At 44.2% G+C, this 25,777-nt stretch overlaps 1 protein-coding gene across 1 annotated transcript; it reads left to right on the top strand.

Moving 5' to 3' along the window:
- Positions 1-6,272: 6,272 nt before the first annotated feature.
- SYNM (synemin) lies at positions 6,273-25,526 on the top strand. Its single transcript, XM_033166718.1, has 4 exons — positions 6,273-7,340; positions 15,360-15,484; positions 19,601-19,674; positions 21,559-25,526. The coding sequence occupies exons 1-4, from the start codon at positions 6,558-6,560 to the stop codon at positions 25,503-25,505; spliced, it is 4,929 nt and encodes a 1,642-aa protein (XP_033022609.1). The 5' UTR covers positions 6,273-6,557; the 3' UTR covers positions 25,506-25,526.
- Positions 25,527-25,777: the final 251 nt, after the last annotated feature.

The raw sequence follows: 25,777 nt of genomic DNA, 5'->3' as shown, positions 1-25,777 counted from the left end.
TTTTTGCAAAGGGAAAAGCCCTGGGTTTGGTTTTTTTTTTTTGAGGATCAGCTAAAGGTTTTGCAGCTTTTTTTGCAAAGGGGGAAAAGCAAAGCTCCTTTTGCAAAGGGGGAAAAGCAAAGAGGAAAAGCCCCATTTTTATGAGGTTTAACTCACATTTCTGAAAAATCTTAAGGAAAGGCTGATTAAATTATCCAGACAGATAATCTAATCAGCCAGTCACATGTCCTGGGAAAACAAACAACCTCCCTCTGCAGCACATTCAACAAAGGAGGGCGTGGCAAGAGGGCGGGGCTGAAAGGGAGCCGGGACTCTTATCTCTCTCCCGATCTCTTGCTGATCAGCTGCTGAGCGGGGTCCTTTCAACACTCCCTTTTCTCTTTGTAAAATAAAAAGCATGATCCTCTTTTGGCCCCTGGGCAATTCAGCTCCAGGGACCACCATTCGCTCCATAAGACGCACAGACATCCCCCCTTACTTTTCAGGAGGAAAAAAGTGCGTCTTATGGAGCAAAAAATACGGTATGTTTTGGAATACTAAACATGAACTTTCAATGGGTTACGAGTTCCTGGCACAACCACTTATAATTTTATCTGGATATGTTAAGGTTTAGTTTCACCAGCAGATATAGAATCGATAATACACCCATTAAAAGCTGCTTGTGTAGCAATGAACTATATTTGGGGGAAAATGTTTATCCCTATCTTGGAAGACTGGATAATAAGACTGTGGGAGCTGGCTCATACGGTAAAATGGATTAATGCTTTAAGAGAAAGAGAAAGTAGACAACCTGATTGTTCATTCAAAACTATACTGGTGTAATAAGACACAAGAATATACCGGTGACCACATATACTGCTGGATACAATCTAAGGAAATTTTTAAATGTTTAAATACTGTATGTTTTTGTTATTCTATCACTTGTTGTTTGCTGCTATGGGCTCCTTTGGGAGGAAGGGTGGGATATAGATAGATAGATAGATAGATAGATAGATAGATAGATAGATAGATAGATACCGTATATACTTGAGTATAAGCCTAGTTTTTCAGCACACTTTTTGTGCTTTAAAAGCTGCCCTCGGCTTATACTCAAGTCAACCATTCCTTAAGAAGTGTACAAGAACGGTGGTTCTTTACTCTCCCCAGGCAGCTTGTTCCATTCCTGAACTGCTCACATAAATGCAAACTTTAGACCCCAGAAGGCAGAAAGCCTATCAGTTAAGGAAGTATTAAAACCCCACAGGTGCTCACTTTCCCTGGCTCCTGCTTAAACAGGACAGGATCCCAGCCTTCTCTGTATAACACAAGGGAACATTGTGCTGTGGATTAAACCACAGAGCCCTAGGGCTTGCTGATCAGAAGAATGGCGGTTCAAAACCCTGCGACTGGGTGAGCTCCACAGCAGCAAAGGAGGAAGAGGAAGGAGCAGCCCAAAGGGCTGCTTTGGGCTGCTCGTTCCTCCTCTACCACAGTGGCAAAGGTGAACCGGCTTATACTTGAGTCAATAAGCTTTCCCACATTTTTGTAGGGAAATTAGGTGCCTCGGCTTATATTTGGGTCGACTTATACTCGAGTATATACGGTAGATATAATTTATCATACTTATTTTTTAAAATAAATATCTATTCAAAGAAGAAAATTCTAATTCATGTCCTAAACCTAAAAACCTCACTGCAAATATGAACCTTGAAGCTAACTGTTGTACTTTCATTTGCACCAAGTTAACATTATGCCTCTCTTTACTACAGATGAAATATGTTCAAAAGTCTGTTGTCCTTCTTCCTAAAAGTCCCCTCTCCAGACTACCTCTGGGTACTACTAAACCTTCCAGATGGTTATGTAATAAAAGCCCAGATCGAAAAAATACAATGAATACAATACACCATCTAGAGGTAGACAGAGAATTTGCATGCAATTAAAAATAATAACAATAATGGGGGGGGGAGATACATACACCCCAAAGAAAGGACTGGCAGCTAGAGGGAAATTTGCACAGAAAGTAAGAACAAGTGTTTCTTGAAAGAGCAACCTATAAAAGGAAAGAAGTGTGCATGCACACGAAAGCTCATACCAGGAACAAACTCAGTTGGTCTCTAAGGTGCTACTAGAAAGAATTTTCGATTTTGTTTTGACTATGGCAGACCAACACGGCTACCCACCTGTAGCTATTAACTGGATCTCTTTGCTCCTATTTTTCTGAGGTTGATGAATGGTGCACCCACAAAGGGGATAAGATTCCAATGTTGTTTTAGCCGAATATATAGTTTCTAGGTTTGACAGTCAATCAGCATCTCAGGGGCTCAATTCTATGCCATTCTGCATTTTCAGTAAGCATTTCTGGTCTAATGTCCTCTTATTACACATCTCAGGTACATATCTCAGAGACACAGACCACTGGAAAGTCTTTAGCTGCACAATTTTCCATGCACAGCTGGTCATGTTTAAAGCCACTTCCTGTGTATAATACCAGGTAATAATACCAGGTATGGGAAACCAATGGCCCTCCAGATGTTGCTGAAATACAACTACTATCGGACCCAGCCAGCATGGCCAGGGTTGATGGAAGCCGTGGTCCAATGATACCTGATATCTATAGGGCCAAAGCTTCCCCACACAGGTGTACAGCCGTTCACATAAAATATGTGCCACAGCTGCTCATGAAGCAAAGAGCCATAAACCATGCTGGTTGCACTGTAAGTAGTATAACCAGCTTTAGACATGCCTCCACGCATGCAGGAGCCTGGAGGGATAAACTGCAATTCATATATCCTCTCCTATTAAAACCCATTCCACACCTTCATTAAACAACTTTTGGTGAATGCTGGAGACATACCTCTTGCCCTTTGATTCCTGATATGTGTTTCTGGGGGCCATCCTATTCCTGTGATTGGAACCTGCAGGTATAGAGTGGGTAACAATTTTAACGATAATGAATAACAATAATCCAAACACTGGTCCAGGACCTGCATTATCATCCCCAATCCAGATGTTACAGAGGATTTGTTGGGCATCTGTTCTGCAGGTGGTTTTTACGGGTCTGAAGGCAATAAGCACATTTATGGGTGAGGATTACCAATTTATTAATGCACAGTAACCGTAAACATAACAAGGCACGTATATGCCTAATCGAACAGACACATAAAGTTTATTACGACATAGCTAAGGAAATATTAAAAAAACCCAACTAGCAAAGCTAACACCCCTTCTGTTGTTTCTAGGGAAACATAAACGAATGTCAGTGGGCGGACCCTGGGGCTGGATGAGGGGCAGCACCATTCCAGGTTGGCCTCATGCCGGGTTCCCAACAGTGGTGCCTTCATATATATCCTGTTGCCATATACTGGGGAGGGCTGGCCAGGGCAATACTCATCCCCTCCCCTGGGTTGGCCCTATGTCAGGCACAGGCAAACTCTGGCCCTCCAGATGTTTGGGAATACAATTCCCATTATCCCTGACCACTGGTCCTGTTAGCTTGGGATGATGGGAATTGTAGTCCCAAACATATGGAGGGCCGGAGTTTGCCCATGCCTGTCCTATGTCATGGACTGGCTAGATGCAGAGGAATGGTGGGAGGAACCAGCTTGGGGACCATCAAGGGAAGTAGTCTCAGAGCCCGGGAAGTGGTGGTGGGATGAAGATGAGTGGTCAGAGAGAAAAGACCGGGAAGAGGAGGTGTCAGAAGCTGTAGAGGTAACAGGGCTTCGTGAGCTGGGAGAGTCTGTGGCAGAGAGAAGTCAAGAATCAGAAGCTGAAACTGGTGAATGGGAGGATGGAGGTCAAGAGGCAGAGATGAGTTAGGCTAGTGAAGAGGCACAGACGCCCCCTCCCCTGCTGCGACAGGCTCCCCTCTCATCTCCCAGAACCAGGAGTGGCATGAAAAGGGCGGAGGAGAGCTTGGCTGAACACAGGTGTATCTCTGATTGCTTGGGGAAAGACCTGGAGAGTAGCAGATATAGGTAGTGGGGAGCAAGGACCTTTAGTCACTGCAACTGATCTCCTGGAGGAAGACTCACAGGGTCTTTAGGGTCATTAGGCCTGGTGTGCTCATTAGGTCTGACACTCAGCCAAGTCTGTGGGGATTGTGTTTTTGATAATAAAGTGTTAACTGTAATTTTGGACTGTGTGATTACTGACCAGCAAATTCTGTGACACCCTAACATTGCTTGTGCATCCCTGGGGGAAAGGGAGTTCTATAGCAAATGGCTTTGAACTAAAAGCAAATTATGAGTGAGCCAACCTTTGGGCTAATCTATGAAAGATAACCAGTCAGGTAGTTTCAGTCTTTTCTCCTCTAAGTTAGGGCATTCTTTCCCATACTTTACCAGCCATGGGACTTTCTGCTATTATTTACTGGATAAATGCTGAATATTCATATTCATATTGACTCCTATAAACATGGGTTATAGTTATAAAGCAAGCCTGGTTGGACCTTATCTAGAAGCATCAAAGGAAAAATTGATGACATTGCACTGTCCCCTTGTGATATAATTCTCTTCTGTGTGATTTTTACTCATGAAATCATAGAACTGTAGGGTTGAAAGGGATTCTAAGGGCTATCCAGTCCAACTCGGTGCAATGCAGGAATCCTATCTAAATTTGACACTATAGTATTATCATGGCATCTTGCTTGAGGAAACCTTGCTCCAAATCTCCAGAGACAAAAAATAGGTGAGGGCAGAGATGGAAGTGGGAATAGCAAGCAATGTGATTCTTGCCTTTATACCATAGGTGGGGAACTTCTGGACCACAAGCCTAATCAGGCCTGGAATAGGTCCCAATTTGGCCTACAAAGCGATTACCCCAAAACTACAGCCACATCATGTGTGCCATCAGGCAAGGGGCAAGCAGAGACACAAAAGATGCGTGTTGTCAGTCCTGATCAACTAACTGGGGTAAAAGCAGGCCAGGTGAAGTCTAGTTTGGCTCTAAAAGCAGGCCAGAACTCTTCAGGAAGGAGGGCTGATAGTGGTAAATCCATTTTAATTTCCTAGTAAGGAAATGCTCAGAAGTCTGGTAGAGGATTGGCCCCTTCCAAGACTGGTGAGATATCCAGCTCCCTGTGACTTTCCCTGTGCAGATGATCCCAAGAGCTTGAAATTAGTATCTAGCAGCTTATTTGTGCTGGCTTCAGGCTTTGTTTTCTATGGCCAGTTAAGGAGTTTCCTATGGGAGCTCTCAGCAGAAAGTGGAGCTTGAAGTCAACAGCCTATCAGTAGATGTATCAGTGTGCCTATCATCTTCCACCCCAGAAAACAAGAGGCAATATCCCAGTTTGAAGGACACACTTCAGTATGGTTGTCACCACTGTTCTGGCAAAATACAGGACAAGGCGGTTGGCGGCCATTTTTTCCCCATGTGGTGCTGAAGTGACTTCAAGGCCATCCATTACTATCTATTGTAGCCTAACAGGATGGCCTCTCTGGAATTTGCCACACACACACACATACACATGAATCTGTAAATCAGTCTGTGCTTGGCTACCCAGAACTTAAAATACATGATGTTTCACACACCCTGTCAAACACATGCATGTGGAGAGGTTCCCTAACTTGGCAAACACACACACACACACACACACACAGAGAGAGAGAGAGAGAGAGAGAGAGAGAGAAACCTGAAATACAGGACAAAACTGTATCAATACAGAACATAGAATTCTACACTGAAATACGGGGCAGTCCTGTATTATACAGGTCAGATGACAACCCTATTTCACATATCCTCCAACATTTCTCTCATGAAAGTAATTTTTTTAGAATTTGTACCCTGCCCATCTGACTGGGTTGCCCCAGTCACTCTGGGCGGCTCTCAACATATAAACCATAATTAAACATTAAAAAAACTTCCCAATAGAGGGCTGCCTTCAGATATCTTTTAAAGGTTGTATAGTCACTTATTTCCTTGGCTCAGGGGTCCCAAAACTCCATACCCTCCAACATTTCTCTGATGAAAATAGGGACATCCTATGGAAAAGAGGGACATTCTGGGATCAAATCAGAAATCAGGGCAGCTTCTGTAAATCCAGGTCTCCACCTGGAAAATAGGGACATTTGGGAGGGTCTGACTTCAACCATTTGAAAACTGGTTCTTATTTGGGGCCTAAGTCATTTAGGCCTAAGTTTAAGCACTCATGGGATTACCTCAAAATGGCCTCCCCAACCAAAAGGCTGCCAACGTAGCTGTTTTAGAACACAAATGTTTTCTAAAGCCTACTCCAGCCAGTAGTCTACCTTGTCGCTGCGTTTTGGACAATCTGAAGTTTCCACAAGCTTCTAGGGAGCACAAAGCAGAGTGAGGTTGTCTGCCCTACTCCGGATGAAGCAGGGCTGGAAGGGAATGTGGCCAGCAGGCGCCGCTCTTCGGCCACCTCCGGCTGCCTGCTCTCCCCACCCTCCTGCCTAGCCTGCCTTCCCCGTCCCGGGCCAAAACTGCAAAGCAGCTGTCGGCGCGCAAAGAGCCAGCGCGCCTTGGAGAGGAGCAGGAGCGCGCCGGAGCAGGGCTGGAGCAAGGCGGGAGCCGTCCGTGGACCTGAGGCTGATTTGCAAGAGGTGGCAGCCATGCAGCGGGCGGACTGGGACGAGCAAAGCGAGCTGCGGGAGCTCAACTCCCGCCTGTGGCTCTACGTGTCGCGGGTGCGGGCGCTGGAGGAAGAGAACCGGCGCCTGGCGCAGGAGCTGGACGCGCTCCGCGGGCGGGAGCAGCAGGTTTGCCGCCTGCAGGAGCACGAGGAAGAGGTGGCCGAGCTGCGCCTGCTGGTGAGCGAGCTGAGCCGGGCCAAAGGAGAGGCCGAGCTGGATCGCGACGCCCTGCGCCAAGAGCTGGCCAGCTTGGAGAGATTGGGCGCGCAGTCGGTGGAGCTGCGACGGCGCCGCTTGGAGCCCGAGCTGGCCGAGCTGCGGCAGCAACTGGAGTGCTTACGGGCCGATTGCGCCGCCCTGGAGGCGCTGCTGGAGCGCCTGCGGGCCGAGCACCGGCGGCTGCAGGAGGAGCGGCGGCGGCGTCCCGAGCGCCTGCCGGCCCTGCTGCCTCCGCCGCCGGCCAGGACTTCGACGCGCGTCGTCAGCCGACGGGAGCTGGAGGACAGTTACGCGCTGGTGCTGAGCTGGAGCTGCGAGCAGAGCCTGGAGCGCTACGAGGCCGAGCTGCAGGCGTTGCAGGAGCTGGAAGGGCGCCTCGGCAGGGAGAATCTGCAGAAGCTGCTCGCCCACAACGAGCAGAGCCGACGGCAGCTCGACGAGCTTCATCGCCGCTGCCAGGAGCTGGGCGCGCTGGCGGAGCGCTTGGAGCGGGAGCGGCTGGCGCAGCAAGAGCGCCAGGGCGCCGAGCTGGCCGAGTATCAGGTGGGGCAGCGGGAGCGGGACGGAGAACGGGAGGGCAGGGGCGCCGCAGAACTTCCATGGACCATGGCTGTCTAACTCTGATTGCCAAACTGCTGGGCACTAAAACCTGGAAACATCACTTTAAGGCGCAGAATGCCTTATGTCAACCGCTTACTCTGTCAGTTAAGTGGTAAATAATTTTTCTTAAATAAATAAAATGAAAATAAATGCTGGCTAAGTAGCCCCTTGGCTTGATCCAGCAGGGTTCTGCTTGGCATGAAGGGCTGGCTGTTTAGTGCTTTGAATCTCCTCTGGTTGGGTTGCCAACTCCCCACCCCCTGGCAGAGTCCCTGCACCTTAATTTGATGAGAGGCATTTATGCTGCGAGTTCAGCTTTCATCTAGTGCATGGGATGGTTGGAAGCATTTCACATACTTTATGTGAAACAGAGAGAGAGAGAGAGAGAGCCCATCGTTTTCTAAAGACATCTAGTGAGTTAATGGCAAAGGCTGCCTTAGGTCATAGGTGGGCAGCTTGCAGCCCCCAGCCTCAGGAGACCCCCCCTCATGCCTCCTCAACCTGCTCCATTCTTCTATCCTTTCCTGTTTGTTTCTGCCTTATTTTCTCTGCCTTTATATATGAAAAGTTATTTTTCCTTTATGTAGTGTCTGGGGGGGGACAGTCTTTTATCTGGGGGGGGGGAATTAATTGATTTTTATTTATTTTAATTTCCCTGGGTTCGTGACTTGCCTTCCAGCTGTTGGTGAACAAATTATGCCATGTTTGTATAGCACACTTGAATGAGAAAAGGAACTACTCACTTTCTGGAACAGTCGCTGTGATTCAACAGTAGCTGTGTTTTACTAAAAAAAAAATTTTTTTAATTATCTGTACAATTTTTTGAGAATAGCTTCATGAAACCCAGTGGGGTAAACCATCATAGGATTAGGAATTATATTCTTGAGACAGACATGGTAAAAACTGAGTCAGGGTGGTCTTTATTCCAGTCTAGTTAATCCAGAACAATTCTCTAATTTCCACACCCCCTCATTTTTTCTGATTCCACTAACCACTGGCATGTGCCCCTCGCCCCAAGGGAATTACGCCCCGAGGAGTGTGCCCACCGATGGAAACCTCAACAAAAATCTGTCAAGGTCTTATCATTTGTCCCCCCCCTAACTAGTGTTGATGTGTGTGGCTCTCCTCACCTTCCCCCCTGCACAAGAGTGCTGTGATGGGAGCAAACCACACCAGCTGCATCTCCTGCTTCTCATGCAGCTGTTGCCAAGGGAGTAAAGGAAAGGCTCTTGCCAAGCTCAGAGACATGCTCTTCTGCATTCGTCGTGAATAAAACTCATTTGGCTTATTGTTTGTGCAGGAGCTGCAGTCTCCAAACTTGACAGTAGCTCGTCCCTCAATAGTCTGCAAAGGCTGGACCCGTAGGCAGGCTTGTGTAGGAGTAAGTCCCGTTGAACACCCTGGGATGTAAATACGAGTAAATATGCAAAGGGATGCACTTCAAATCTCCCTGGGCAACTGTTTTATTATATGTTTAGTTAAAGCATGAGGATTTTGTTTAGCACAGTTTATGAAACTCACCTCCAGCCATGGTTGTTGTTGTTTTTTTACCTAATTATAATTTATTTATTATTATTACTTGTTGCATTTATATCCCACCTTTTCCTTCAAGGAGCTCAAGGTGGAATATATGGTTTCCCCCTCCTCATTTAATACCCACAACAACCGTGTGAGGTAGGAAAGGCAAAGAGGCAGTGACTGGCAAAGCTTCATGGCTGAGTGGGGATTTGAACCCTGGATTCCTAGGTCCTAGTCTGACACTAACCACTACTCCACTCTGCCTCTCTATAATTACCGGGTTCTGTGGTGCTATTGTCTTCTTGCCTGGGGGGTCCCTGTGGTCTCCCTTAGCTTTAGCGATGCCACAGTTTCAGATGCTCCCATAGGAGTCTGGGAAGAAGGAGGCAAACACAGATGAAAAAACCCTCCCCGAGCCATCTTAAAAAATATGACACTTGCAACTTGCCTTCTGGATTTCCTTAGCCCTTGCCATTCTGTGGGTGGTTGCACCTGTCACCCTCTTCTTGCTACAAACTTGGGCGCCCACTTTCAAGGAGTGGTGGTGGGATCAAGTTTAGCTAGGAAACATTGCCTCATTATGGACTCTCCTTCCTTGGAGGTTTTTAAGCAGAGGTTGAGTGACAATCTGCCATGGATAGTTTAGTAGAAATTCCTGCATTGCAGAGGGTTGGACTAGATTACCCTTGGGGTCCCTTCCAACTCTGAGATTCTACAATCCCACTTTTCCCAATGGTAAAACAAAGGCAAAAGGATTCAGTTCCTATTTGGCTTCCAGACTCCCCAGTACAGGACACAGTGTTCCCTCTGGAGGGGCTGAGTCGCACCCCTTTTCACACTTCACATGACTGAAGGTGCTTAGAATAGCACGGCTGGGTCTGAGTTTCACTTACCAGCAGGCTGTGATTTTGGCGACAATGAAAATATGAGGAGTGGCAGGACAAAATGGCTGCCTAGTGGGGTTTTTTTTTTTTGTGGGGCGGGAGAAGGTGTCAGTTGTTTGTGACATGGAGAGTCAGAGTGGCTGGGGCAACCCAGTCAGATATACTGTAATATAACATTATTACAATTATTATAGTGTTGGAGCTTGGTGCATGTTTGTAGCAGCAGAGTGCAGAAACAGTCTGGGGTAGTAGCTGGTTGAAAGACTAGAGAAACTTTATTCATGAGGTCTGAACTGGCAGTAAGTTGACCAGGCATGAGAATCGGAGTCGAAAGGGATAACACAATGAAGATGTTGACCCAGTGTGCTACAGCTGTGAAAAATTCATGCTAGGGATTGTTAGGAAAGGAATTGAAAATAAAACTGCTGATACCATAATGCCATTATACAAATCTCTATTGCCGCCGCATTTGGAATAATGTTTGCCGGTCTGGTCCTCTCAACCCAAAAAAGATATTGTAGAGTTGGAAAAGGATAAGAAAGGGATAACCAAAATTATCAACAGGGTGGCGCTCCTCCATTATGAGGAAAGGTTGCAGCTTTGGGGATTTTCTAGTTTAGAGAAAAGGGAAGTAAGAGGTATTGTGATAGAAGTTTATGAAATTATGCCTGAAGCAGAGAGAGTGGAGAGAGAGAGGTTTCTCTCGTAACACTAGAAATTACGGAGATCCAATGAGGTTGAATGTTGTGGGATTTAGGACAGATTAAAAAAGTACTTAGTTGTGCAGTACACAGTTAAACTATGGAACTTGCTCCCACAAGAGGCTGTGGTGGCCATCAAGTCAAATGGCTTTAAGAGAGAACTGGACAAATTCATGGCCGTTGTTGGCTAATGGCCAGGAGGGCTGCGCTCTACCTCCACAGTCAGAGGCAGTAATGCTTTTGAATACCAGTTAGTGGAAGCCACAGGAGGGGAAAGGGCTCTTGTGCTTGAGTCCTGCTTGCGGGTTTCCCACAGGCACCTGGAATCAACGTGCCATTGGCCTGATCCTTAGGTTCTTAACATTACTCCTGGCAAACAAAGCCATTCTGAGTAGAAGCTTATGTGTGGCCATCTTGGAGCCAGGAGGTTAAATCTGAAGAAGATCCAATGCTAACACTAGCCAAAGCAGCAGCAGCAGCAGCAGCAGCAGCAGTGAGATGGGTGTTATGACATCTCCACCACTGTATGGAAATGTAGGGCAGCTGGTGTGGTGATAATGCTTTCTGCAGATGTCTCTCTACAAAGCCACAATTGCAGCCACCTTATGGGGAGCTTAATAGCTATGGTGTTTGTTAGCTGCTGCACCTCGGGAGGGTCACTCTGGTTCATACCTGCACTTCTCTTGATTTCTTTACACGTGACGTAGAGAATGTGCAAACTGCTGAATGTAACCTGACACCCATTTAAATGTATTGCACTTTAGGCGGCCTGAAAATCTTTGAGACAATGGCATGATAAAAATAAAAATCTCAGATCTTTGGTTCAGGCCAAATATGAATTTATTTGGCAATGCATCTAATTTCCCCTCATTGTCTTTATTACTCCCTGGTCTCCCCTTCATCCAGCTGTACTGTAAACTCTTCTCTTTACACTGTTCCTGTTTGCCCATTGACCTGGCAATTTCATTCATTCCCCTCATATATGGCTCTTTCAGTGCTGTTTTTCTGATTTTGATCATACCACTTGATATTGTCCTTTGCATCATTTAACTTGTATGTAATTCAATAAAAATAAAATAATTTCAAAAGGAGTAAAAAGAGCCATGCTGAATTCGAGCAAATGCCTACTTAGTCCGCCATCTTTTTTCTGCAATGACCAACCATTTTCCTCTAGAAAGTTACCAGGGAGGGCTTGCTGCTTCCCAGTAGCTGGCATTCAAAGGCAGAGTGTGTCTGATATCAGAGGCAGCATGTAGCTTTTATCCTCCATGGATTCATATCACTGCGCTTTTAAAGATATCTGAATTGGTGGCCATCTTACGATAGCAAATTTCAGTTGAACCATGTGCTGCATGAAGAAATGCTTCACAGGCAGGTGGGACTTTTCCAGGGGCGCTTGCCTGCCATACCAGAAGTACTTCTTCATGTAGCACATTGTCAAACAGTGGAATTTTCCCTCACCGGACATACAGTGGTACCTCGGGTTACGGACTGTTTGCACCCCAAAAAGTCTGTAACCTGAGCGGCAATATCGCGCTTCTGCGCATGCATGAACTGTGCAGAATGCTTCTGCGCATGCACGAACCGCACAGAACGCTTCTGCACATGCTCGCCGGGCGAAACCCGGAAGTAAGCACTTCTGGGTTCACCGCATTCAGAACTCGAAAAAAACGCAACCTGAAGCACACATAACCCGAGGTATGACTGTAGTGATCACCACCAGCTTGGATGGCTTTAAAAGACAATTGGACAAATTAGTGGAGGATAGGGCTATCAATGACAACTTGCCAAGATCGCTATGCTTTGCCTCGGAGGCAGTGATATTCTGAATACCAGTTTCTGGAAGCCACAGGAGGGGAGAAGACTCAGATCCTCCACAGGCATCTGGTTGGCCACTATGAGAATAGGATGCTGGACTAGATAGGCCGTGGTGCTGATCCGACAGGCTCTTCTTATGTCCTTTAGCAGTCTTTGTTCTGGTGCCATTTCTGAGTAACCCACTTTGTCGAGGGTGGAAAAAAGTCTTGAAATAAGTGAGTTTTTGTTTTGTTTTGGTATAGTTAGATCAGTAAATGTAGCCATAGTAGACTGTGAAAGTTAACGAAAGCCATTCATCCAGCCTGCATATCTTTCTCTCTGTTTCCTGTCGGTAACCATTTCTTTTGTTCCCGAACAGCCGTTTTATTTGCACGCTGGTAAATTTCTGTTGTCTGTGCTTATCTCATTAACAGCTGCGTTGTGAGCAGGGTCATTGAAGATTATGGGGATGTTGTGTATTGTGAAGGGGCAGGATTTTGTGTGCCTGGATTTTCAAAATGCCACTTGTGTGGGCCATCTGCTGAGATTGCAAATTGTTACACAACCAGACTTTCAGGATGTAAAACGTGACAGTAGCTCAGTGGCTAAGCATACTGGCTAACCATGGTTAACACCAGGGGTAGCCAACATGGTGCTCCCATCATCCTTTGCCATTGGCCATGCTGGGTAGGGTTGATGGCAGCTGGAGTCCAAAACAGCTAGAGAGCACCATGTTGACTATTCCCAATTAACACTAAGGCCTGGTTTCAAAGTCACAATAAACCATAGTCAATATAAACTATGTCTTAATGTAAGTGTGCAGTGTGCCAATGCATATTGATCAAGTTGCAGGTGCTTCATTCTTATCTTTCCTCTGCTGCAAGGAAAGAAGGCATGGTCTGGCTAATCATTACATCTGAACCCAAGCTCATGGTTTGCTTCTTGCTAAACAAACCATGAGCAGGAACTAAAGTTTATTCTGATACTGATTGTGGTTTGTTGGGGGGAAGCTTCCTGCAAAGTCCTGGCTTTCCCCAAATAGTCCTGGGAACTGTAGTTGTTAAGGATGCTGTTAGGGGTCTCCTAACAGTTCTCAGAACTCTTGACAAACTACAGTACCCAGGATTCTTTGGCGGAACCATGGCTATTTAAAGCGGTATGATCCTGCTTTGAATGTGTAGAGCAGATGGGGCCATTGTCGTTTATTTTGCCTGGCATCTGCTCTCATCAGCTGGGGTTCTTTCCAGGACCCGCTGTTTAAGACACTTTACCTGGAAGTGCCAGGGATTGAACCTGAGCTTTACCACTGAATCATGAGCACCTTTCAACCTAATGTAACTTGCAGGGTTATCTTTCAGACAAATGGGAAACTGCCTGCTCAAAAATAACCTAGGAACTATTTATATTAACACTGTTACATGCTTCCTCCCCACCCAGTATTCCCTGTGCAGAGTGACATTCCAGGGATGGGATGGCCTGGCATTTAGTTTCCTTTAGATGAGCAATCATAGAGAACCGCCTAGGGAAAGGTCCTGCACTCTCAAAGGCACCAACTCACAGCCCTCTCTCTCACCTTCCGCTTCCAACTTTCTCTGCCAAACTTCCAATCTAACACACAAAATGTTATACCTTTAATCTTGCACTGTTTTCTCCCCTGGAGTCAACTGGGCACTTATTATGTTAGGCCTGGTTCCCAGATCTGTTCAGTGGTGTTTCAAAGGAGATGGGTACTGCATCTTGTAAAATTAGCATTTTAACACAGATCTATCACAATGAATTAGTGCATTAATTCCTATCTAGCCAAGCAGCAGGAGACAAGTGTTTCTCCTTCACTAAGCTGTGTGTGTGTTTTACTTCTGAATGACTGTAGAATTAATTAAGTAAACTGACTGGGGGATCTAATCCAAAGCATTTTTGAATCAATTCCTTCTTCGGGAGCAGCACTTGAATAATGCTTCTTAGGTCTGTCTGAGTGGTTTGCAAATTTGGTTGAGAAGTGTTATTTCAAATAGCTGCAGAAGAAGGATTTATTCCAAAATCTGTTGAACCTAACAATCTTTTTTACCTGCGTACCTAAAGCTCTTCTCCCTTTGTCTTCCTGTCGCTGTTTTCCCATTTGTTTTCCCAATTTTGTATGTCAGCCAAACCATAGTTGGCATAAACCATGGCTTGCAAAGCTACTATTTCTCCTCTTGGTTTGAAGGATAGGCTACCAATCTGCTACCAGGCTAAGTCAATCCTAACACAGAAGTCCCTATACAGCTCAGGACCAGGTTACCTAAGAAACTGCCTTACTCCTTATACTTACCCAGTAGACCACTGTGGTCTGTGGGAGAGCTTCACCTGCAAGTTCCAAAGATCTCAGAAGTTTACTCAGCAGTAGCCACAATTCTATGATTCTATGACAGATTGTCAGGTCATGTGATGGAGCTCAGAGCAGGGCTTTTACTGTGGCTGCCCCGTTCCTGTCAATATACGACAGGTGCCTCCTTGCTACACCTTCCAGAAACAAGTGGAGACCATAGACTTTCCCAGTTGGATAAATGGCTCCTTACCACAATTGTCCACTTGTTAGGCTTGTCTTATTTTCAAAGTATTTGTTTTTGTGTTTTTTAACTGCCTCCTATGTAAATTGCCTTGAGAAGGTGATTTAGAAGGCAAATAATAAATAGATGATGATGATGATGATGATGATGATGATGATGATGATGATAGAACCATAGTGGAGTTTGTATAGGGAACCCATTGCAATAGTGCCCAGAAACATTATTAACAGTAAAAGATAGAGAAGATCCAGGAATAGTCACAGCAGTATGTCCTAAATGTTGTGATGACAAATGACCAAACTTCACTCAATGTTGCCTCCAGAAAACAAGTGTTTCGTTGCGGGTGGAACTCAAGGGGGAAATCTCCTTCCCTGGAGCTCTTAACTCAGACAAAATCCCCACCCATCTTTTCCTATTAGTTTTTTTAGTCTCTCAAATTGCGCCATTGCCAGGGTTTTAGTTAGCTGACCCGTGAGCTCACTCAAGTTAACAATTTATATTCATGTTTCGCTTTAGGTGATCATTGAAGCCTTGGAAGAAGAAAAGCAATTCCTGACCATGTCTATCGCAGAATACCTAAAGGACTACCATGAACTCTTGCAGGTGAAAGCTGCTCTCAGTCTTGAAATTGAAACTTACAGGTAAGGATCATAAAAGTGACCGATGGTGCTCTTAAGAGACAGTTGAAATTCCTCTTTTGCTGCAGTGGACATTTAAGTTCAGTTGCAACCTCATTTCACATAAAGCAAAATATTGGGGCAAGTTTGAATGTCTCCGCTTGAATGGAACATCTGAGAAATTTAGAGACAAACGAAACAAAAAAATGTTGATGAGTAGTAAAATCTCTTACTGTAGGGTGTGCTTGCACACACATACTTAATTTGGAGATGACTAGTGATGTGAGGTGAGAATATTCTCAAGAATATTCTCTGAAAGATTATTCTTGAGAATTTAACATCACTAGAGATGACAAACCAGTGCTCAAAACCAGTTCAGGAACAGCGTGTGAACAAACTTACTCCAGATAAGGCAGAGATTTCAGCATATTCAGTCTGTTTGGATTGACTTGGTATAATTCTCTGGAAATCTTCATTGGGCTAGATGGCAAATAGAGCACTTGGTGTCAGCAGCAGGGTGTGTGTGTGTGTTCTTTGATGTTGAAGCCATGGAGTCTGCATCTGGTCACGATCTTTAAGATGGAGTGGGAAAAAGAAGATGGTGGATCGGAAATAACGAGTCAATTTTATGATGTGGGTTCTAATCCAAGCAGACACGGACTTTGCTTTTGGACAAGACGCTCCAGCTGAGACAGGGAAATGAATCTGTAAAATACTATAATATTTCAACTATTTCTGTCCAGGATTGATTAAAAGGCTGCCCACATGCCCACCTGTTTTATACATAATGTTACTTGGTTTAAAGATTAAAAAAATAAAAGTCACAAGAACATGAAATAATGAGGTTTTGAGTCAGGATTGGTATTTCCAATCAGTTTTGGAATGCTGGATTTTGTGTGAAGTTTTTCTGCCCTCTCTAATGAGAGAGAATTTTCCATAAGTTAATTTATCATCTAGTTGGGATGCCAGCCCTGCTCATAAGGGTTTTGGTTTTTTTTAGCAGTAATAGATCACTTTCAGTTTTCTTCCTCGCCCCCCGCCCCTCCCTCTGCTGGTATCCATCACCAGCTCTGTGAACACAGATGAAAATTTTATAAATCCTTATGAGGGAGCCTCTGGTTCCTTGGAAGCCAAAATAAAATCCTTCCATGTTTTACCAAAAGGAAGAATCCTAATACCAGTTTTTTCAAAAGTTTTGTTTGTTTGTTTGTTTGTTTGGTAAAATCTTGGAGTGAGGAGTGACAGTACTGATTTCATTTTTCTCTTTTTAAACTTCAGTGCAATGTCATAGGAACACTGGAAGTTGCCTTTCACTAAGTCAGACCATTGGGTCCTATGCTGAAAAGCTGTGGCTCTCCAGCATTTAAGGCAGGGGTTTCTTCCAAGCTTTACCTGGCAATGCTGGGAGAATGTGTGAGCCTCATTTAATCCACACAACAGCCCTGTAAGGTAGGTTAGGCTGGGAGGGAGAGAGAGACTGGCTCACATTCACCCAGAGTGGGGATTTGAACCCTGGTCTCCTCTCTCAGATGCTAGTCCAACAGTCTAACCACTATGCAACACTGGCTCTTGTAAGTTATGCCCATGATTGAAGGAATTACTTCACAACATGCCTCTGTGCAGCTGGTTTACTTGGCACCCCCCCCCCAAATTCTGGGTATGTTTGTAACCATTGGTGACTACATAGGGAAAAGATGATGGCAAAAATTAGAAAGAATGAGCCACTGTCCCATCTTTCCCCCCTTCTCCTTTTTTAAAAGGTCTTCTAAGTAGGGTTTGCTTGTATTGTGATGCACAGCTTGTTTTCAGCAGCACTGCTCTGGGTTCCAGCTGACTGCTGTGTGCTTTTGCTGCTGCTGCTGCTGCCCTTTGCCATATACAGTGCATTGCTTGGAACTTATTTTTAGTGACTTCATTCGTTGCTCCAGCAACCGAGCAAACTGTTGTTTTATCAGCGGCCAAAAATCCTTACTCAAACTTCCCGCATTCCTAATTTCCATCATCACAGTTAACACTTTCAGGGAACTTCATCCTGTAAGGGGCTGGAAGAGATAATTTAATCCTTCCTGGGGGACTTTGTGTATTTCTTGTAGCCTGCAGGAGGGACTTAAAATTTGGCGTTTCTGCATCCTGGGAGAACAATATGTTATAGACTGTTCACTGCAAAAACCACAGAGCAAAAGGTTTGCAAAATGTGCAAAATTCAGGTTTGCAAAAGGTGCTTATTCCAAAGCTAGATGATGATGACAATAATCAGAAACTACTACCAGGCCTCCCTTGTGTATTTTTAAACATAGAAAGCCAAATCAGACTGAATCAGACCTTTGGTTCACCTAGGTCAGGACTCTCTATACTAATTGGCAGGGGACATTCCAAAGCCCCACCTGCCCATGCTAGGGATTGAACCTGGGATCTATTGCATACAAAGCAGATTCTTTAGTGCTGACCTATAGCCCTCCCCAGGGGTGCCAATTTGAATAAAATATTGAGGGGGCCCAGGTAAGCCCCTCCCCATATAATCAATCACATGACTTGGCGCATGCACACACACCATTTAAATGGCAATGCCCATCAACTTTGGGGACCCCCAGAACCCTCAAATATTTAATTGGGGGGGGGGCAAAAGGTGCTCCTTCACATGTGCCAGCCCATCCTCACCGTGGCAGCAAGTGCTAGTGTGAGAGGATCTCCATTCTCTGACTTTTCTGGCTATTGTCTTACTTGGGATTGTAAAACTAGCAGTGAATGATTTATACGTGTGGTTCTTCATTAGGCTGATAGTTTTTAATTGAAAAAGCTAGTCAAATATCTAGTCCTCATGTTTTTAGAGATCACTTTGTGACTACAAGGACTCCTTGGTAGAATGTTCAGTGTGCTGAATGAATTCTCTGCTTTCCGTCACAGTAAGTGGTTTTAACTCCAAATCTAAAGTTCATGGTTTTAAATGTCATCATTGTTAACTATTTCACAGTTACAGGTAGGCAGCCATGTTGGTCTGCCATAGTCAAAAGAAAAAATAAAATAAAAAATTCCTTCCAGTAGCACCTTAGAGACCAACTAAGTTTATTCTCGGTATGAGCTTTCGTGTATCTGAAGAAGTGTGCATGCACACGAAAGCTCATACCGAGAACAAACTTAGTTGGTCTCTAAGGTGCTACTGGAAGGATTTTTTTTTATTTTTTTTTAACTATTTCACAGTGAGTATGTGTTAATACATTTTATTAAATTTCTTTTTAAAAGGAAAATATTCCATAACAAGTATGTAATTTCACACAACTGTTTCATAGTTGTATTCAGAAATACAGTTACATCCATTTAACTGCTTCCTATATCTTAAAATGTCAACTATAATCAAAGAAACAGTTTGATTGAAGCATGCATTCCGAAAGACTGCAAACTGTTTCCAGCAACTAGATATATAATCTTATTTATCCTTTAACTTATTTCTTGATACCTTGCCAGTTACGTCAATTTCAGCATAACCACAACTATCTATCAGCAATTTACCCGCTTAGCTGTGCTTGACCCCTCCACTCCCTTCCATTTAACTAGCTTTTAAATTGATTACAAGTTTGTGAAGTTCCATAGCTATGTTACCTCTTTATGTAACCTAGAAGGAAAAATAATTTGACTTACTGGTGTGGCTATTGATGTTGTTGCTGCCCAATGTTTTTGGGTGGTTCTTTTAAAAAAAGAAATTACAAAATGCTATCTAGGAGCTAGAATTTTTAGCTATCACACTCTTCCAGATGAGCCATTTACAGAGTTGAAGTGGTCATCTTGTTATCTGTTTGAAACATTTAGCAGAGTTGAAACCAAAAATGTGTTGCAACAGAGTATTACAGTGGCAGCTTAACAAACTCTGCGTTTAAAGTCAGCTGTGCAAGAATTTCCACATTCTTACAGGTCTTAGTTCTAGCTTTCAGAAGAATATCTTGCGACAGCATAAACAGAATCGGCTCTGGGCAGGTTTGTGTGCGGGAGAGAAGGAGGGAAAAGGAGGAGGTAGGAGTCACAGAACTCTTCTGGTCTCCTTAGAATGATTAGAAGATCGGGGATGTGACATGTCTGTACTGGACCATGGTCCATATGAAATGCCAACTCCTTTACTCTTCCAACACTTGCTTTTGTGTATTACAGAGCTTTACTAGAAGGAGAGAGCAGTCAATGGATTCTTATGTGGGATGAAGAGCATGGCAGGAAATTACCACAAGGTATGAATTGCAGACATGCATGTGTGCATTTCAGAGCAGGGAAAGGAAGTGACATGTCGACATCATCACTAGCAATTCCGCATATCCTTGTTTCAACGGAGGGGGAGCTCTTGCTTCTAGTTCTGTGAAGGTTTATATAATTATGGGATGGCCTGGTAACATTGGCTGCCAATGAGGGCAGCTCAAATCAACCATGTATTTCACACAATAAGAACGTAAGACACACCCTGCTGGGTCAGACCAAAGGCCCATCTGGTCCAGCATCCTATTTTCCCAGTGGGAAGCCCACAATAAGAACCTGAGTGCAGGTTGGGGAAGGTTCCAATAGCCAGAGCCAATGAGATGCAGAGCCAGTTGATTCTAGCTTTGTCCCCATCCTCTTCCTTACTGAGTTGTATAATGGCAGTGCTGAGACTAAGGAAAAGGAAGGTAACAGCAGCGCCACTCCCTAGACTACCGTAGTTGGAAGAAAAAAAGGCAGTGAGGAGGCTGGGGTCAGACTGATGTTGGTCGGGCAGTGTGCCACTTGCTCAAATGAACCGGCCTCCACTGAGTAGCTCATATGGATAGAAAAGGCTCCCCACTTCAGAAAATATATGTCAGTACGAGAAAGGCCAGGAGGATCCATGCAACTTGGAGAGTGGGGCGATACATGCATAGCCCTGTAGCTCCTTTCGGTAACATGAAGAGGTCTTGGGAAGAGAGGCTCAGGGGCAAGGAGCAGCAATCTGAGGGAGCAGAAGGTCTTCAGAGATTGTAGGGAAGTAGAGCTGGAGGAGTGAGGAGTCATGGGCAGGGGTAGATTGGGAGTTAACATCAGATAAACAGAGAAATAAGGGGGAGGTAGAATCAATACCGGTAATTATAAATCACCATCAATTCCCTCCATTTCTAATGTTGAGGCACAAATGTCATGCCAAAATGACCAAGGGGAACCCTTATGAAGAAGGGTTACAGTACTGGTGGCTTTTTAGTTTAGAGAAAAGGTGTGCAAGAGGTTACATAATAAAATATATTGTGTGGAATGCACTTCTGAAAGAGGCAGCAATAATAGAATTGTGGAGTTGGAAGGGATCCTAAGGGTCATCTAGTCAAATCCCCTGCAATGCACGGTGGCCACCGTCTTGAATGGCTTTGAAAGAGGATTAGACTAATTTGTGGAGGATAAGGCTATCATTGGTGGTATGTTGGAGGCAGTATTCTTCTGAATCACAGTTGCTGGAAATCACAGGTAGAGAGAATGCTATTGCCCTCAAGTGCTGTTTGAAGGCTCCCAAGGGCCGTTTGGGTGGGCGCAGTGAGAGTGGAGTGCTGGACTAGATAGGTTGCTACTCTGCTCTAGCAGGACTATTCTTACGTTCTTAGGTAGCCAAAATAGCACCATCCATGGCCAAGAGGGAGGCATCATTGGAAGCCCCAAGGTTCGCAGGTTTACAAAATATCAGTGTGGCATACACATAGCTTTGGATTTTATAGCCCACCGTGAAAAGAATGGGAAATGTGTGTTTAGGATTAGCCGTTAGTATCACATAATATCAGGGCTCATGGAATTTCACCATCCTGTCTGCACACCAATATCACTTGCTTGTTGCTCTGCAGGTGCAAATCTCATTTACTTTGATGGTCAATGCGTTAGGGACCTTGTGATGAACTGTACGGAAATTAAACCTCCTGGGATTATGCAGTTGTCCACATTTGTCATCTGTGTTTTGAAAAGATAAGCAGGAATGGATGGTTTGACTGCAAAGCAGCACCCATTTTTCTTAGATGTGTTAATGCTATGCTGTAATTAAATTTTTGCCAATTGTGTGTAGCTGTGTTTGAACACTACTTAAGTATACTATGTTAACAGCCATGATTTTCATTTGTTTTATCTACTGGCAGGTGTCCGGAACAAGCTTTATGAGTACAGCAACCGCCACTCAGCTTATCAACAGGCAAAAGGAAGGAGAACTTTTCCTGCAATCCAAAATGTTGACACAAGATATAAATCCCCTGTAACAAATATTAGCAGCTCTGCAGTTTATTCATCTCAAACAAAAACTGGTGGAATGCAGACAGTGACTCCTGGGAGACCATTAAGAAGAGATGCCTTCAGGACAGAACATCGCCCTTCTGCAGCCATCACAAAGGACACCACTCGCAAGAGAACTATGGCGGAACAGAGAGAGATCCGAACATTTACCCCACCTTATCTTATTAGCCAGGGGAAAGAAGCTCAACGAAGAACGTTTCCTGAAAGGCAGAAAACTGAAGCTGGGAGTACTGTATCTTTTTTGAAAAAATCAACAACTATTCAGAAAGGCACAACAAGTCCAAATATTTCTGAAAATGCAAGAGCAAAAGTGGGTATTCCTACTATGTTTCCATCTTCCGGGCTAAGTTCCAGTTCTAAAGAAACTAAATATGAGAGAACCATAGAAGGAACTCAGACTAGAGTGAGTGAACAGATCAAAGACAACAAACCAGTGAAAGAGGAAAAACCTACTTTGCCGGAGGGAAGAGAGAGAAACGAAAGATGGCCCAAGGAAAAGATAGACTCTGCCGCTGTGAAGACCGACAAGAAATCCATCAATGTTAGCTTTGAAAAGAAGACTGAAATTAAGCAAGGCATTGATGAAGAAAAGCAGACAGTGGAAGGATCTACCATGAAGGATAACATGAGGGGAAGCGGGCTTTTGGGAGATAAAGCACCCAAGCTCGGAAGCTATGTAAGATGGGAAGAAAGGATTAGAGTGGATACACCAGGGAAGAATCTTCCAACAGATACAAGGATGGAAGAAAGCCATTCATTTCAAAGGGAGAAAAATGTGAGCATGGCAACACAAAGTAAAGAAGGTGCTGAGATCCCCATCGCGTCAGAAGTATATACTCACAGCCAAGTATTGAAAGACAATAGCATAGAAAGAACATTACAAGACTTGAAGCCTTCTGTTGGGAAACAGAAAGATGACACCACATTTAAACTTGTCAGAGAATCTAACCAAGATGAAAAGGGGAGCTCCAAAATAGACACCATACTTCAAGAAAGTATAGCAGAAACCATTGTTTCTGACATTCTTAAAGGGTTCGTGCAGAAACCTTCTGATGGTGGAGATCCCTCTGATTTCAAAGTAATCTCCATTGAAAAGAAAGACATTTCAGAGAATGGAAAAGTGAAGACTGAGATCAATATACAGTCTACAGTTCAAGATGAATTGCACATTTCTGATGAGTTTGACCTGGGAACTTCCTTAGAGAAAGATGTTAAAAAAGTTCTGGGAGACATTAAGGGAATTCCAGATGAAGGTGTAATAGAAGATCTTGTGAAAGGAAAGGGGGGCAAAGGCAAGAGGACTGTTAAAGTTGAGATAGTTGAGGAGCCAATGGAATCTACATCTGAAATGGAGTTTTCAACACCGTTTGAAGTAGAGGAAGTAGAAGATACGTTGCCCGATATGGCTAGGTATCTATACCATGGGGATGAAGAAAGAGCTACCACAAGTGCTATCAAAGATGTTAAGCAGAAGCAACCCAGTGTAATTGTGTCTCATGTGGAAGAAGTATCTGAGGGGGATGATGTAGTTGATGAAGAAAAGTATTTTGTGTCTACTCCAGAGGAGCGCCCCTTGGGTGAAGAAGAAGCCTCATTATATGGTCAAATCCATATTGAAGAAGAATCAACAGTTAAGTATTCCTGGCAAGATCAATTCTTGCAGGGATCTCAAACAAAGATAAATGAAGGTAAGGGGTCCCCAGAACTGATTTACCAAGTGATGGGGGGAGGGACAGCTGCCTACATTTCAAAGGAGGAGGTTCCAAAGGAGCAGGTGGCACATGCTGAATCCATTGTTATTGAGAAAGAGATTAAAATCCCGCAAAAATTCCAGGAGTCCATAAAGGGTCTCTTTTCTCAGGAGTCAAAGGACCCAAAGCTTCAGTTGAAAGAGGCACTAGAAAAGCTCGATCACACCCTTCCAGAAAGTGTGAAACAGGAGCTCTCTGCATTAACGGAAGAGGGCCAAGCTGATGCTAGTACTCTAGAAGTGGATATTAAAAAAACAGAGGACACAAAAAATGGAGGGTTGGTTACTATAGTCGCAGAAGTCAATCTGTCCCAGGTGCTCAACCCTGACCAGTTAAATGCAGAACTTCTTGGCGAGATGAAGTTGCCAACACAGTTACCAAGTGATGATGATTTTGATGACCGCCAGAAGCAAGAGTCAGAAAGCTACAGTGGTGGTAGAAAGAATGTTCGCATAGATGTTTCTTCCACACCTTGGACTATAGAAGAGGTTTCTAGCTCTAGCAAACTAAGCAGCAGTGATGCCAGGGAATATCTTATGAACGAGCAAGTTATCCACCAGGTCCCAGTTTTCAAAAGTATTGAAATTAATAGAGGAGGAGGAGAACATTCTTCACAAGGGTCATTTGACATTAACAGACGTTTTCAGCAAATTGTAGTTGGTCCAACAGAAATTCACAGAACTGAGCAGGTTTTATATGAAGGCCCTATTTCTGAACCTCTGGAGTTTGGTTCAGGTGACTTTCAGACTGGAGCATCTGCAGATAACAGTCAGTCCACAGAGGAATTCAGTCTTGGCCCTCAAGAAATTCAGACCACAGAAAAAATAATTTATAGAGGGCCTGTTCATAAAACCATGGAAATGAGTGGCCCTGAAAGTCCTACTCAAGCGCAGTTTTCTACCGAAATTAGGTCCTCTAAGCACGTTGCTTTGGGTTCAAATCAAATTATTGGAGAAACTGTTTTTGAGGGGCCAGCTTCAGACTTATCATCAAACAGCAGCAGTGAGGCTGTTTCTCAGATAAAAGGGCCAGTAGAAAGCAGCAGTTTGATAAGGCACATTCGGATAGATCCCAAACAAGTACACACTGAACAAGTTGTATATGAAGAGCCCCTTTCAGGATTTGTGGAGCTTAGTAGCACTGAAGGCCATACTGTGACTGAACAGACTGTGAGACATATTCGTCTAGGGCAAAAAGACACCCATATATCTGACCAAACTATATATGACGAATCTCTCCTCAAAGCAACTGAATTCGGTGGCTCTCCAGACAAACATTTCAAGGAGGGGATGGTAGATACCAATACCACTGTTCGGCACATCAAATTAAGTCCAAAACCATTTGTAACAACTGAGGAAATTGTTTTTAAGGTGCCCACTTCCGAACAGCACATAGAGTTTAGTGAAATGGGACAGACATTTTCTTCTGAAGGGTTAGTAACACACATTAAATTAGGGCAGAAGGAAGTTCAGAGCAGTGAGCGTGTTGTTTACCAAGGTTCTCTTTCAGAATCTTCAGGAATCAGTTCTCCTGGGGAAGACATTTGGGAAGAAGGAGGTTCCATGGAGGTCAGTAGATCAATGAGGCACATCAGACTCAGCCCTACCGAAACTCATGCTGAACAGATTATATTTCATGGCCCTGTTTCTGAAACAGTGAGGGTCGGCACTGCAGAACCATCCCCAACAGATGGGCCCTCAGAAAGCAGCAAATCTATTGGGCATATAAAGATAGGACCCAAGGAAAAGTCTTTTACCTTTCAGATGGATGTAACCAATGTGGAAGGGGGAAGGCAAGATGCTACCATTCTCGTACCGAACAGGAAAAAAGCAGCTGCCTCTCAACTGGAGGGCACCATGAAGGATGACCAGAAGGACACAGATAGTGAACAAAGATTAGAGGAGTCAACATTTGATCAGACTGTTCAACTTCAAAGGATGGTAGACCAAAGATCGGTGATTTCTGATGAGAAGAAAACGGCTGTTCTTTATCTGAATGAGAAGGATGAGGAGGAGGAAGAAGAAGATGATGGACCTTGGTTCTGAAAAAAATATTGTCAACATTTTTTAAAAATCTAGGAGCTTGATTGCCATTTATATATAGCTGACTTTAAAAGGGGGGGCTCCCCTTAACTTAGCCATTAACAGAGAAGTTATACAAGAGTATTTTTTTTAAGCAGGATCTTTTGAATGCACATGTGTTCACATGTTACAACACTAGGTCTCTTTTTGCTAATGCCACTGGGTCTGAAAGGTTGTCCTGAGTCTGAGAGTATTTGACTCTACAGGAAAACCAACAACCTCATTTAAGTCTAGAA

Source organism: Lacerta agilis, chromosome 13 (genome assembly GCF_009819535.1).
Source record: "Lacerta agilis isolate rLacAgi1 chromosome 13, rLacAgi1.pri, whole genome shotgun sequence".
NCBI lineage: Eukaryota > Metazoa > Chordata > Lepidosauria > Squamata > Lacertidae > Lacerta > Lacerta agilis.
Note: the sequence above shows the minus strand (reverse complement) of the source record. Positions and strands in the feature narration are given on the sequence as shown.